Source organism: Aspergillus ochraceoroseus (genome assembly GCF_002846915.1).
Source record: "Aspergillus ochraceoroseus IBT 24754 chromosome Unknown P175scaffold_7, whole genome shotgun sequence".
NCBI classification, from domain to species: Eukaryota; Fungi; Ascomycota; class Eurotiomycetes; order Eurotiales; family Aspergillaceae; genus Aspergillus; species Aspergillus ochraceoroseus.
The window spans coordinates 1,319,582-1,333,979 of NW_024468482.1; the positions used below are offsets into that span (position 1 = coordinate 1,319,582).

Below are 14,398 nucleotides of genomic sequence, written 5' to 3' on the forward strand. Positions count from 1 at the left end.
TGGCGTTCAGGAACTATATATGCAGCAAGCAAGATGGTTGGCACAGAGGACAGCGCCTCCTTCATGGGTTGTACATTAACTACCTAATATAGATTGTCAAGGGCAACAACTTTAGAGGGCCTAATATGAGAAAAAAAAGCCATTCAAAAGACACGCGACGAACGCAACTTGTTATGACGCGCTTGATCGATATCTATCTCGAGAGTATTCATCCATCGTAAGCACTCCAGCACTCCAGCACTCAGCACACCCAAACCAGAGCAGTATTCGATGACAAACCTCACTTCCAGAGTACAGACAGACAGACAATTACAATATACAAACAGATATCTCGCAGAAAGAAACGGATCTCTCAATGTAGAACTGAATCTATTTCCGGATTTCCAGAGCCCCATCCCCATCAACGTCATTCCTGTAAATAACGGGAGGAATCGATGCGGCTTCTACCGTGCTTTACTTCATGAACCAATCGATTCACCCTGTTTAGATCGGTGCCCTAGGCAGGATAAGCTTTTCTACCTAATCTTGGAAAATAGGGCAACTAGTAGGTAGATGTGATTGACCGTGTCGAAAATCAAAATATTTCTATATTCATCTCACTTGATTCATGAAGGAGTATTGATCTGAGTTGTATCGAAAATACCGCCGAGCGTGTGTACATGTATATATATATATATATATATATATATTATCCTTTTCGCAATTTAACCGGATGAGCAGTTAACAGCGAGCAGACTCTTGTCAACCTAGGATTTCAAATGTTAGCTCCAAGGCCAGACAAAGGTTGATTAAGGACTTACATTGGTGCAGACAAAGTTATCGGTGCCCCTTGGACTAACGACTTCAATGTCCTCCGCGTAGATATCCGAGCACACCTGTTTTTGCATCAGTGGCTGCTTCGGGTCTCTCCTTGAGCAAAGCGGGGACGGCAGCTTACACTGGGACTCGAGCAGACAATTGTGCCGACATTCGGACTGCGTTTTGCGGAAGTTACTCCCGTGAAGTGCTTGAAGTGAATGTCTGAGATGGTCAGGTTGCTCTGTTTCGTTGGTGTTAGCATGCGTCTCTGACAGAAAGGAGGGGGGGGGGGGAATATCGTACCGGGTACTTGTTGCAGAGGGTCAGATTGCTCTGTCCATAGCACTGGGTGACTTCGATGGCCCAGTCGACGTTCTCAACGTACATCTTGTCGTAGGTGATGTTGCTGACGGAGCCAAGTCCACCGCCTCCCTGGAGGTCCTCGGACAAGGCAGACGACACACCAGGCCAAACCTTGATACGGGCTCCATCCTAGTCAAATTAGAGTTGTCAAGCGCCCGGGGGGGGGGGGGGGGGGGAGATCGTACAGATGCATTGAACATGGAAACATTGTAGACGAGAACGTTCTTCACAATGTCTACCTCACCCTTGTACTGGCCGAGAGAGCCCACAGAAATGCCGTGGGAGCCGTTGCAGTGCAGGTTCTGGACGAGGATATCGGTGCTGTTGGGCTTGAAGGAAACGCAGTCTAGGAGGGGGTGTGTGTGTGTGTCAATTGAAGCTGAATGTGAACAGGGAAATGCCACACATACCATCGCCGTTGTTGATCACGGAATTCTGAATGACAATATTGCTAGAGCGGTAGACGTCCCTAAATCATACATGTCAAGCCTTATTCAAGAGGTCTAGACCCGGGCTCACTCACCATCCATCAGTGTTCTTCGCGGTGTTCTTGCTCGTGCTGTATCCCGAGATATCCAGGCCGTCAAAAAGGACGTCCGAGGAGTTGGCAACAAAGTGATACCACTGAGGCGAGTAGCGCAGCTTCAGCGGGCCAATGGTACCTCCACGGAGGCCAATGATGCCAACCAAGATCGGACGGAGGATCAAAGCGTTTTCCGCATAGAGATCATACCAGACCTGGCCGTTCCCGTCCAGGGTGCCTCCACCGTATACGTTGACGTCCTCTCCGCCGATCTGGAAGAAGGTCGTGGCGTTCTGGTAAACTTGCTTGAAGGCGTTGGCCTGCCAGTAGTCGGTGTCATTGGTAAAGACAACTCGTCCCAAGATCTCTGCAGGTGGAATTAGGGCCAAGTGATCACACAAGTAGCACGTACTCCTTCTCAACGAGCGACATACCCAAGTCGACATGCTTGAGGAAAGTCATGTCTAATGCCGTGCCAATGGTATACTCCTTGTCTTGATCGAACACAACCTTTCCACCGTTGTTGCATTTCCTCAACGCAGCCATGATATACTTGGAGTCATCGGTTCCGTCTCCATTGCTGCGCACATGGCAGGTTCTTTTCCGACCATGACTTTCAGGAAGGGGCCGGAATGCATGCTTAGGGCCGACAGCATCGTTTCTTGAGGGTGTAAAGTGTGCCTCTACTGTCAATCCCAGAGACAACAAGCTCACTGCTTGGGTGAGGAGATGTGAGAACTTCATTATCCCACTGATCAAGGAGGACGAAAAAAAAAAAAAAAAAACCAAAAAAAAGAAGGGAAAAGCCCAGAACCCTCAAGCTTGAATAGCTAGCTAGTGTATTTCCTCGCAGTCATCAATCACGAAAAGAAGAATTTTTATTTAAAAGAAGAAAGGAATCAAGGGTGATGGGAGCTTTATATCTGCTCCCTCCTTTCTCCCCTCCTTTCTCCCCACGGGGGAATTCGATTTCTCCCCAGAAAATACATATATTACCCGGGGGATCGAAGCGTATGAGTCGGGGGATTGTGGGGAACTGAGACCCATGTTTTGATGCTTCAAATGACGAGGTTACGAAGAAGCACAGAAGCTCTCTTGGAGCTATTTGAGCTGCGGGTGAAGCTGATAGGAGGGATAACTTGCGCCCGCAAATCACCCGAGTGGGCGGGAAAATTCCCCAGATTTCCCCTAGGAAATTAATTGGAACACGCTGAATATCCGTTTCCTATAGCCAGTCGTTTAAAAAAGAAAAAAGAAATGTATAGCTGTGGCTGGGTGGATTCAATCGTGGACTGGCCTACTGAATACAGTGCTCGACGATATAGGCTGACAGTACAGAGTATATAGTATAGTTACAGATCGCTTTTGTCTTCATTGATTGACAACTTGCTTGGTACAGTTTGGCGCGAAGGAAAATTCCACGGAGTCATCGTCGTTTCATCTGCACCAAGCTGTGAAAAAGAATGCAAACAATCTATTGACGTTGCGATAGATATGCCGTGTTGAACTAGTGTATTCCCCATGCAGCTACCTCATAGCTCTATATAGACAGTTTAAGCAGACTTCTTCACAATCTCCCCAGCCTTGGTTGCCGCAGCCTTCGCAGCATCCGCAACCTCGTGTTCCATATCCTTCACAGCTTCTTTCGAAGAGCCTTCGAGGCTTCGGTGGTACAGGAAGATACGTGTGACCTGAGCAACACCGACACATCCAAGGAAGAAGTTGACAGCAGCAAGACTAGGCCGAAGTTAGTCAGAAACCATCCCCTAAAAAACGCTTCCTATGCAGGCGCAGAACATACAGATAGTTCTTGGGCGTGATGATCAAGCACCAGCGAGTCCAGATAGCACCAGTAGCCATCAAAGCACCATTTTGAGTCAGGGACAGCTTCTCGGCAGGGCGGCTGAGATCGGAGATACCGGCGATGACAAGAGCCCACTGTGTTCAAATAGAAAGCAGGGATCAGTATTGTACATATCAAAAGGGCAGCGCGATCAAGGGACGAGGGCCGTTGCTTGGTTGGAGATGCAAAACGGCGCTGCAAAATGGTGGCGATAATATGCGTACCTTCATCACGGGGGCCCTGTAGATAGCCATCATCAGCACATAGCTCCTCTCACCAAAGACAGCACTGAGAGTGAGAGAGAGATAAGAATACATACCAGAAATGGACCGTCTTCACACCGACGGGGCTATTCCATATACGCTGGAAGGTGCTCTGCTGCTCAGCCGTCGCATCTGAAGTCTGAAAGCGGCGTCCCTGGGCACCAGGCCTGCGGAAAGCGCTGCGGAAAGCCGCTCTGGAGTTTTGGAAGAAACGAAGACCAACACGGGGCGACGACATCCTGATAGAAACAACAGTGAGGGAGGGGAGATTCAGTCGACACCAAGGGGAATATAGAATCTTTCTTTCTCCACCGATTACTCAAATTGAAGCTAAAGCCGACGTCGGCGACCGTTGGTTTCCGGCTGAGGTAAGCGGTGTGACAATCCCGCTTGACCAGATTGGTTCAGATGGAATTCATTCTATTCTGCTCGTCACATCTCCAGGTGAAGTCCACCACCAGTCTGCCCTTGTTGACATTGATATCGATTCCCTGAGTTTCTGTTTCTACCCGTGTTTCCTTGTCTTTTGTCCCCGCTAAATTTCCCCCGACAATGTCCTCCAAATACGTGTTCACCAAGGGCCTCAAGGAGCTGCGCTTCCTTTTTTGCCAGTCCTCTGAGCAGAGCGCCGCTACAAGGTGAGTAGCATATTCAATTCCGTGGTAGGCCCTGTAGCTATAACCAAGAGCTAATCAAGTGTTCACTTCCGGCAGATCATTCTTGATGCGCGCCTATCCTACCATGAAAAAGCACAACCCTCACACCCCCATCATGATGCGCGAGGCTGCGGGCACCCTTCCCCGGGTGTATGCTCGATACGGTACGTGGCGGAAGGATTGTGTTTACTCTTTATTTGGCGGACAAAGACTGACATGATTGATTTTTTTTTTTTTTCCGCCGGCAGACCTGGGAAGAGAGGAGGAGAAGACATTGAGCGGTAAGGGATCCCCCTCAATTTGTTCGTATTTGCCGGAGAACGCAGCAGTTGCTAATATCAAATATTTAGGCCTCTCGGATAAACAGATCGAAGAAGCTGTTACGCTATTGGTGAAGGCCTCTTCATAGAATTCTCAGCAGCGCGTTCGTTTTATGTCCATGTACCGCATTTCCAGCTGTGTCTACCTTGTATCTATAATCCAAATGAATTGGTTGGCCGATCATACTAGAGGAATCGAACATTTCTCGGTTTATTTTAATCACGAAAAGAAAAAAAAAAAAAAAAAAAAAAACACATTGGTTGTTTACAATTTCCGCCTGATGACGCTTATGCTATATGCTAACTATAGAGAACTACTGGCGTTGGCCACTTCACCAAACCGGTACTGGGCCCAGCTCATGCTTCCCTCCTTCAACGTCCACAATCGCTTTCCTAGGTCATCCCCAGCAGCGCCAGCTCCAATGTGAATGGGAAGCAAATGGTCGAACGTTGGGTGTGCCTGCCGCGCGTCTCCGCGCTTCAGCAGATCAGCCATAGCCTTGGCTCGTTCCGCTGGAGGAGTGACGACCGCATCTTTAAGTGCCTCGTCGAAGCTCACGGTATATGGCAGCGGGCGTGGATCCCCCCAAGTAAATTGCAGATCCCGCAGATTATGGACCGCCATTCCCGACACAACAATCAAAATGTTCTCATCGCGAAGTTTGGACACCGCCTGTCCCAGTCGGTAGTGCTGCATGGGGTCTTCGGTTTTGAACAGCGAGACTTGGACAACAGGCACATTCAGAGGATTCGAATCCGGTTCAAAGGCTAGATGCCGTTCCTTGCGTTAGTCAAACATACCCGACACGGGACAGATGAAGCATTTGTAGACACATACCGCATTTGAAGCTCGCCCAGACTCCGTGGTCCAATCCCCGCTTGACGCCTTCCGCCTTGATACCGGCCTCGCCCAATGCATCCAGTACCTTGGTCGCAATCTCCTTGCTACCTACGTTGGGATACTTTTCCTTGTAGTAATGACTAGGGAAGCCATAAAAGCTAGAGGGCGGAGAATGTCAACCGACCGGTCTCAAGCAAGCATGGGCTGGGCACGTACTCGTAGATCAAATCCGTAATTTCCGCCGTATTGACCTGGATAGTGTCCGTGCCAGCCTGCCAATGGGCCGAGAACACCACAACAGCACGCGGCTGGACTTTGGACGTAATTTCCCGCCCGATCTTGGTCAATTGCTTGTACGCGGGGTGATCAACCTCGTACATGATGTTGGGCTGTTGTATCCGTCAGCTCCGCGCTCTAATAACTAACTATACAGAGAGAGGGCTCTGGAATCATACCCCGCCATGGCTCAAGAAATAAACCGGCGTCCTCATCTTGAACTCGTCTATCCCCGGAATCTTTTGAATATTCTGCGCACGGTCAACCCCAGCCGCGGATCCTAGAGGTCTGCGAGCGCCTGACGATAACGAAGCAGCACCCCAGGAAGCCGGAAGCAACCGCTTGAGTCCGAACAGGTTGCCGGAGTTGCTGGTATTTGCAGTATAGCCGAGGAACAGGGCTATTAAGATAGCAACGACCAGAGTAAGTAATGAAAGCACTGTGACTGAGGATTTCCTACTGTCTTGCTGCTGGTTCGGCGCGGAAGCAGCAGAAGACATACAGTACGGCGGTGATGGGGATCTTTGAACCGGTGGGTGGTCAATTGGCTCTTTGGAGGGGGCCTTAACCACTGTATATAACGCAGGAAGTGCACCTATATGTAAAGAATGAGAGAAATTGTCATCAATTGTCATGGTCTGATTCTTCTTCTTCTCTAGAAAATAATTAGTTAGAAAACATCCATTAGTCAAAGTGCGGAATGAATCCGGCATTACTAATCCCATCTCCAACGGCATTACTTTGGCTTCATTTTCCCAGACGATCTCATTCCATAGAAAAGACAGCAGGAAGCAATCAAAGAAGGACAAGGGAGGACGTTTCCCACATGGAAAGCAAAAGGCCTACCTAGTGTTCTGGATCACTGATAATTTGGGCAACCTAATCTTCAACGACTGGTACCAGCGTGAATTAGGGCATCACGGACTAATGATATACAAGCTACTTGCTACACTTATGGATCTAACCTACCGGTAATTCTACTATAGTACCAAGTAGTACCAAGTAGATAGGAAGTCATCCATGATACCTAACTGGAACTTAGCCCTACCGTCTTACTGTTTTCTGAACAGTCAACTCGAGACATACTTGGAAGGAAAGACTCAATACGGCTGCGATTCGAGGCAGGTCCAAATGGCATGGAAATTTCTCAAAATCTATCTAGCAAAAAGCACATCCTTTTCTTCTTTTCAATCTAGTATCCGCTACTACATTACTCTACCAGATATCACGCTCTTTTTACCTTGTTTTTCTGCATACGTCAAGCTGTCTCCTATCCTTATCCCAAATTCCCACTCCATCTTGTGGCAGACTCAAAAGAAGTCATACTTGGAGTTGCTTGTTTGGTATGATCATGATGATGATTATCATGATTTAAATTCTCCAAAGTCTAGTCACTAAAACTCGTGTCTTCCTCCAAGTCGGTCTTGTTAGGCTCGCTGCTGCGTCGCATTAGTCTATACAACAGATACATGAAGCCTCAACATCCGCTCATAATTCACGGAGAGTTTCGATTAAATAAATAACGCAATCAATCCCCCAGTTTGAAATGGAGGATCCCAAAGATGCAAAGATTATTAATTTCACGCAGAACCTAAACAGGACGTGGCATACATACGTCGAAGCAGCTCCAAAGGACCATGTTCAAGATATCCGCAACCTCGCCCTCATTAATAAATGTCTATACCCTCCTTTCGACAATTGCGGTTTGTGCACCGCGGTTGTCAAGGAAGATTTTGGGACGTGGCAACAAATTTCATCAACTGGCAACACCCGCCTATTCTTCTCCATAGGCGGCGGTGCGGATATTCCATACTTCAGCCTAAGACTACGCCTGGGTAGTCATGCAGGCGATTTCCATGACCTTGATTTAACGGCTATCTGGACAGCCTGGCATGAGAGCGATTATGGTTATCGTCGGCCTGTCAACGAACCCTGGACGACCCCCAGAGACCTAGACAAGCGCACGTTTTCAAGCCGACTGCGCGACGTCGAATTCCAAATCTGTAAGCTTGATGAGTATCAGGCAGAGCGCTGTGGAGGGAAAGCAGGAGCACCCTGTTGTCGCATCTCGTGGGCCCATAAAGACCCGCCGTATAGATTCAACTTTCCGGATCCACGCAAGCACAGGAACCGGTTGAGGCCTATGGAATACCATAATCTCGAGATATTTGACCTGCTCAGGAGACCTCACGTCATGGTGTCTGTTGTCACCCGAGAAATAGGGTTGCTCATAAAGTATTGGACTTTCATGACAGCAATACCAGTCCCAACGCCGCCGCTGTTCCCCAATTGTGACTGCCGCTTCAATCCGAAGAAAAGATGTATTGAGCCCATAACAAAAATACCTCTAACTGTGGATCGCGCAAGAAACGCAATGCAAATTATGAATATTGGGAGTGTGAGCCAAAGCTTGTCCACGATATTCATCAATTCCAGACACTATGAGGCAGCTATGACCATGGATATTCTTTGCGATATGCAACACCAGGAGTCGTATCTGCATATTCTGAATTATGACCCGAAAATTCGCCTATTCCCCGTCACAGATGCCTACATGAACATAACCAGACCTATCGATGGCCTCTTTTACGCCATTGTTGATATGTGTGCACACGGCGGAGACAATGACTTGGGACCAGGTTTCGATCTGAGTCTCCCATCGCCCGCACCAGGAACGCTCGTGGAGGTTAAAGTTCAAATTAAAGGCCAGAACGGGGCCGATGATGTCGAATTTCGGTGCAAGGAAGTCGTCGTCAGTGGTCCTCCATGTGTTGATCTTAATTGGTATTGCCGAAGAGCAACAAACCCTATCTGTATTCAAATGGCCCATACATCCAAAATGCTGAAATTTCACTCTGCTGCTTCCTTCAACGTTATTGAGTTGCCCGGAAAAGTCAGTTTTCTTCCATCGGTTCTTCCTCATGCGCAAGCACAATCTGCAGTACAGTCTTTAATCCACGGGAACAGTCAGTTGAAAATGCCCTCTGACAACTGGCTACAAAGTATCATCCTGGCCCAGGATAATGGGCTCCGCAAGTTCTTCAGCACACCCTGGGCAATGACACAGCAAGTAACATCGTATATGGAGCATTTCCAGCAGTCTCTCAATGCCGACCAGATGTCTGCTATCATTTCTGGCCTGAATTGTGATCCACTTCCAGAGCTTCTGTTCACACTTATTTGTGGTGGCCCTGGTACCGGGAAGACTCTGGTTTCAGCACATATTATGAGCTTTTGCCTTGACCAAAATATCCCTTTCTTTATCCTGGGCTCGTCAGCCTCGAGCCTTGAGGCCCTGGAGGATAGGTTCATGGGTGTTTCCGATGTCAAGGGTTTGTCGAACCCGTCCGCGAATTTCTACCGGTTGGATTTCGAACTGGGAGACTGCCACGAACGCAGGATGGCAAACGGCTACCAACACCGCTGGTTCCGAGACTCACGCATTGAGGCAATGAAAAAGACAGCAATTCTAAATTCGGATTTTGGCCCTGAGGTTCTTATACCTCTTTGGGTTTGGCTAAAAAGTCGAATCTCAAGTGAAAGTAAGTTCTCGCTGGGGGCATACATTCTTAGGCGCCTGAAAAAGGCCGTTTTAATAGGTCCTTGCGGATGGGAATCTCCTTCCCCTGATCGGGATAAGGAAGAATTTCACCTCCTATGGGATGTTATTTGCTGGTATAGGGCTTTAGAAAGGGATGGGTGCGTCTTTGACGAACCTTTGCAATCCGATGGGAGCACTCTGCAGTCAGCCAAGGATACGCTTCTTATCGGATTCAGAGATGCGTTGGAAGCTCTTCAACGGTATTACACGGCCCGGGGCAAGGGCATCCTTTGTCCCGCGAGGTCTGTCGGGAAAGCTGCCCTCCGAGAATTACGGCCGCTGTATATCCTCATGGAAAACGCTTCATCGATCTCCGAGCCTGCTTGTCTAACTGCTTTGGTGGAGCACTATCCTTCAACAAAGAAGATTACGCTTGTTGGAGACTCGTGCCAGAGCCCTGTTCCCGTTACTTCCTGGCAGGGTAACGATTGCCTCGAAGTCGAACGAATCTCTCTGTTTGAGAGACTCCAGGCCACTGGAATGCCTGCTGTCGAGCTTCGCATCCAATATAGAATGGAGACCACCATCGCCCGTCTTGTGTCGGATATATTCTACCCTGAGAAGCTTCAAACTCATGCGAGTTGTATTGATCGGCCCCCTGCCCTTCTATATCGCGAGGTGATGAATGCTTTTGCTACTCACGGCAGCCCCGGAAATCTCGCCTTCATTTCAGTCAATAATCCCGCAACATGGCGACGACCAAATACTTGTTCTATGTTCAACCCGCAGTATATACACTGCGTAGTGCAGTGCGTTAGAAACCTTGTCGAAAATGGATTCTCGGATGATCAAATCCTCGTTTTATCCTATTATGCCGAAGAATGCCGGGAACTTCGTCAAGCCTTGCATGTCGACCGTCCATACTCCAATGTCGAGATCGCAACCATCGACTCATACGAAGGCAAAGAGAAAGACTTTGTCATCTTATCGACTTGCCGTCCGGGTGGGCAAGCGGGGCTCGGAATCGTAGCTGATAGAAAACGCACATGTCTCGCCTTGAGTCGTGCGAAGCATGGCCTTACGATCATAGGACACGAGCGAATGGGGTTCGCAAAAGATGGGTTTCGACAGCATGTGAAATACTGGGCTGGTTGGGAGGCTATCGTACGACGATTAAAACGAAACCATTCTTTTCGGATTTGGTCTGGCTCTGTACTTTTGGATAATAATCTGGAATTCCACGAGACCCGGGACAGGGAGGTTGTGGCGACATATAACTGGGCAAAGAAATGAGACGGATGTGCATCCGCTACAAAGTCAGGGGGGCCTCCTTCCAGGAGGTCGTTGGTGCTCGACGCACTGCATAGGCTGAACTCATACCTAAGTAGGTAGCTTACAGACAGACCCTTTATATAGATATTAGCCACAACACACATTATAACTCTCTGATAAAGGATGGAAAATATGACCTCGAAAAACTTGCCTGTCCCGGTGTTCCAGAAGATGATCGTATTCCGACTATGTCCCAATCATCTAAGGCTAGCTTGATATGACGGGATGAAAAAAATATATATATGTACTGTATGAAGAGACACTGCAATCGCGAGTAGGTATAATAACATAACCAGACCAAGGGGGAAAGAACCGACACAGGCAGAAAGAAGAAGAAGAAGAACCATTAAACAGCCAGGCAAAAGATAAAAGGGGGAAAGACGGGACGAGCACAACGGAATATCGTAGGGAAAATTGAAAGAGAATCAAAGGGTAGTAGAAAAGAAGAAGAAGAAGAAGAAGAAGAAAAGGTGGGAATTAGTTTTGAATTACATAGCATAGCACATTGCATCACATTACATCGCATCGCATCGCATTGCATCACGTCCATCACATCACGACACAGTCGCCTTCGTTGGGTTTTTGTTGATTCACGGCCGATCGCGAAAGACGAGTCTTTTGCATTCGGGCTCCGCCTTTCTTGAGTTCTTCGAGGCGTTCGCGGGCTTTAGGGAAGCCTTGGGCTGGAAGGGACAATAATATATTAGTATTAATTTTTGTTTTTTTTCGCCAGTGGTGGGAATTGTTGAAAAAAAAGAAAAGGAGGAGGTTTTACCTGCTGCTCGCCAGTACCATCGTTTAGCGTCGTCTAGATTAGCTGTAGCACCGATTCCAACCTCAGTGAAGTAACCCATTGCGTACTCGGCCTTGGCGAGACCCGACGCTGCGGCTTTCCTTGCCCAGAGGTAGGCCTCTGTGTCGCTTTGCTGGAGGATACCCTCGCAGCCTGTGAGATACCAGCCGCTAAGGGCGAGTTCACTTTGGTGTTCACCCTGAGCCGCCGCAGCGCTGTAGAGCATGATGCTTTGGCGCGAGTCGACGGGGCATCCCATCAGGCCGTATTCGTACGCCATTCCGAGACGGAATTGGGAGAACTTGTACCCGAGTTCTGCAGCTTGATGGAACAGTTGAGAGGCGTACGCTTCGTCTCGGATGACGACGTCGTTATCGCCGGCATTGCCATACATGAGAGCCAGTTCATGGAGAGCGTGTGGGTTTTCCTCGTCCGCGCGTTCTGCAGCGCGCTTGAGCCATGAGATACCCTCGCGAGGGCTCCGGGCTTGGCCCAGCAGTCCCTTGAGCTGGATCATTCCCATCTTATACATTGCTGGTGGGTCGCCAAGGGAGGCAGCTCGCTTATACCACTGCACTGCCTTAAAAGGGTCGCGTTTCGTTCCGCCTCCTTCCTCCTGGCCGATTTCGCAGCAGACAGCAACTCGATATGCAGCCTGTGCGTGTCCCGCCTTTGCTGCTGACTGGTATAATTGGAAAGCTTCCTTGGCATCCACCTGAAGTCCTAGTAGGCCCTGTCCGTAACAATCGGCGAGATAGAATTGCGCATCAGGATAGCCATTAGAAACCAGCTTCTTGACAATCTTATATGCATCCATAACGTATTTCTCCCGAGCCTTGCTCTTGGACTTGGGATCCATTCTACTGCTTTCAATTAAAACTCCGGAAGCTTCAACCAATTTTTCGGCGAGCAGCAGCTGAGTCTTCTGATCGGAAGGATTGCCTCGAGCTTGTTGCTGAAGGCGCTCGAGCTCAGCATGTGTCACTGGTGCTGGAGGTGGTGTCGGGTCATTTGGAGGAGGAGACTGCGGTGCCGGGGCGGGCGGTGCTTGAGAGTTAGGGGGGCTGCTGTACTGGCGCACAGGAGCTGGCCCTTGATCGTGTCCAGGACGGAAGGGTGCTGGGTGATATGGAAGAGCATCCGGGCTCTGTGGATCCATACCCTGATGCTCATCAATCAGCTGGTCGTTGGACGGTAAAGGTTGGTTTACCATATAAGGCTGGAGAGGACCGTTGTGAACAGAGCTTTCGCCAGGTGGAGACATATAACCGCCAGCCATATAAGCTGGCATAGCGTTACCCCGGCTCACCTGTTGTGGCGAGTACGGTGTATTCATCGGGTCCTCATACGGTTCATACCCATTACCCATCCCATTCTGGGGGTATCCAGCAGAGGGTGGTTCGCCAGGCAGGTCGAACTGGAACCCAGCAGTAGCAAATTGATTCGCCCCGGTGGGTGAGGTTGGTTCTGGCATGCTCTGCACCGGAGCCGCCTGGGGATTGAATGCTTTGTACTGTCCTTGAGGGGGCGCAGACTCCACGGGTTTCGGTTTCGGCTTGGGCTGTTCCAACCCCGGCAAATCTTCATCGATGGTGCCACCGTTGCCGTGTTCAGGAATCGCATCAAAGTTCGGCATATCGGGATCGTCAGGGGCCGTGTTGTAGTAACTATCCAGTAAGGTTGTTACAAAAGCGCTCTCTCTCGGGTCACGATACGTGCCTTGGCCAGGGTATGCCCCGCCTCCAGGTACGGGCATAGTCGCACTCCGATTGACATAGGGCATTGGGGGAGGGCCTTGCAAATCAACAGGAGGTCGCATACGACCTGCACTCGCCGATCTCATAGGAGAGCCAGAAAGGTCTGGCCGTCCACGGCCAGGAGACCCGGGTCTTGGCTGCCGCGGCATATCTGGAGGTCGTCTGCTGTTCGAGGTATGAGGACGGGGTGGCATTGGGCCATTGATGTTCATCGCAGCCATGTTTCTTTCAATTCCTTTCATTCCTTGTTGCTCTTTTGAAGGGAATGTTGGGAAGGGGTTGTCAAATGACATTTTATCCGGGGACATTGTGTCATTGCGCGGAGCTAGATCAAAGTCAGTCTACTACTGAGGTATCCAGAAAATGTCCCCCACTTCCTACTCACGTTGTCTCATGTGATCTTGTGACAAGGGTGGGCGCCTTTCTCCGTAGCCTCCCCGCTGACTATCATAACCTCTTGGGGGTGGTCGTCCATTTGGCGCATAGCCGCGGCCACCTCGCGGCCCATAACCTCCGCGAGACGACAGGGGCGCGCCCCGTGGAGGGCCATAGGATCTTGGAGCCGCCTGTTCAGGAGGATTCCCATAACCTCCGTTACTGTAGCCTCCATCCCCAGGTTCATACTGATTGCCATAGCCATAGTCGTAGGCCATACCTCGCGGGGGAGCTCCTCCGCCCCGTGGAGGAGCACCACCATAGTTCCTCACCGGAGGAGCTCTTTGCTGTGGATATGCCATGGACGGGACGAGGTTCTAAGGCGCAAGAGGGTAAAGGGTTTTTGGTACTGCCGATTAATCAAGCAGGCACAGGACGGTTCTCCTCCTGGTAAAAGCGTGAGAAATATGTAATTCGCAGCGAGTCCGACCGGACAGCTCTTTGTTTCACTATTTTGTTTACTCATCGAACGTTAGCAAATAGTTATGGCAGGAGGATGGAGTTGTAACAGGTTCTGTGTTGGGCGGGCGCGTACCTCCCCAGCGGAGAGAAACCACGAATCCGGGGGGAGAGGGGGGGGGGGATACGTACCAACATCTAAAAAAAAATCACCACATTGGATGGGAAACAGAGAAGTATTATAGTTGCGACTCCGTC

The 14,398-nt window shown here is 49.6% G+C and overlaps 6 protein-coding genes across 6 annotated transcripts; 2 read left to right on the forward strand and 4 right to left on the reverse strand.

The window, feature by feature from the left end:
- Positions 1-704: 704 nt before the first annotated feature.
- On the reverse strand, positions 705-2,428 carry P175DRAFT_0443178 (putative extracellular exo-polygalacturonase; the record flags this gene model as incomplete). Its single annotated transcript, XM_040894167.1, has 8 exons — positions 705-746; positions 801-875; positions 938-1,039; positions 1,102-1,290; positions 1,347-1,507; positions 1,572-1,630; positions 1,685-2,051; positions 2,119-2,428. The coding sequence occupies 8 exons, from the start codon at positions 2,426-2,428 to the stop codon at positions 705-707; spliced, it is 1,305 nt and encodes a 434-aa protein (XP_040750237.1).
- Positions 2,429-2,962: 534 nt separating this feature from the next.
- P175DRAFT_0463935 (mitochondrial pyruvate carrier family protein) lies at positions 2,963-4,028 on the reverse strand (the record flags this gene model as incomplete). Its single annotated transcript, XM_040894829.1, has 4 exons — positions 2,963-3,421; positions 3,486-3,622; positions 3,752-3,767; positions 3,847-4,028. The coding sequence occupies 4 exons, from the start codon at positions 4,026-4,028 to the stop codon at positions 3,238-3,240; spliced, it is 519 nt and encodes a 172-aa protein (XP_040750238.1). The 3' UTR covers positions 2,963-3,237.
- A 195-nt stretch (positions 4,029-4,223) lies between these two features.
- On the forward strand, positions 4,224-5,006 carry P175DRAFT_0335549 (L51/S25/CI-B8 domain-containing protein). The gene is made up of 4 exons (XM_040892863.1): positions 4,224-4,428; positions 4,504-4,610; positions 4,695-4,727; positions 4,797-5,006. The coding sequence occupies exons 1-4, from the start codon at positions 4,343-4,345 to the stop codon at positions 4,853-4,855; spliced, it is 285 nt and encodes a 94-aa protein (XP_040750239.1). The 5' UTR covers positions 4,224-4,342; the 3' UTR covers positions 4,856-5,006.
- Positions 5,000-6,517, reverse strand: P175DRAFT_0503664 (DODA-type extradiol aromatic ring-opening family dioxygenase). Its single transcript, XM_040897680.1, has 4 exons — positions 6,063-6,517; positions 5,824-5,996; positions 5,605-5,765; positions 5,000-5,534 (listed from the first exon to the last, which is right to left on the reverse strand). The coding sequence occupies exons 1-4, from the start codon at positions 6,381-6,383 to the stop codon at positions 5,071-5,073; spliced, it is 1,119 nt and encodes a 372-aa protein (XP_040750240.1). The 5' UTR covers positions 6,384-6,517; the 3' UTR covers positions 5,000-5,070.
- A 912-nt stretch (positions 6,518-7,429) lies between these two features.
- Positions 7,430-10,717, forward strand: P175DRAFT_0534631 (uncharacterized protein; the record flags this gene model as incomplete). Its single annotated transcript, XM_040900153.1, has 1 exon — positions 7,430-10,717. One exon carries the CDS (start codon positions 7,430-7,432, stop codon positions 10,715-10,717), a length of 3,288 nt encoding a protein of 1,095 aa, XP_040750241.1.
- Positions 10,718-11,305: 588 nt separating this feature from the next.
- On the reverse strand, positions 11,306-14,043 carry P175DRAFT_0442882 (putative chitin synthase activator (Chs3); the record flags this gene model as incomplete). The annotated part of the gene is made up of 3 exons (XM_040894141.1): positions 11,306-11,439; positions 11,532-13,631; positions 13,692-14,043. The coding sequence occupies 3 exons, from the start codon at positions 14,041-14,043 to the stop codon at positions 11,306-11,308; spliced, it is 2,586 nt and encodes an 861-aa protein (XP_040750242.1).
- Between the last annotated feature and the right edge of the window lie 355 nt (positions 14,044-14,398).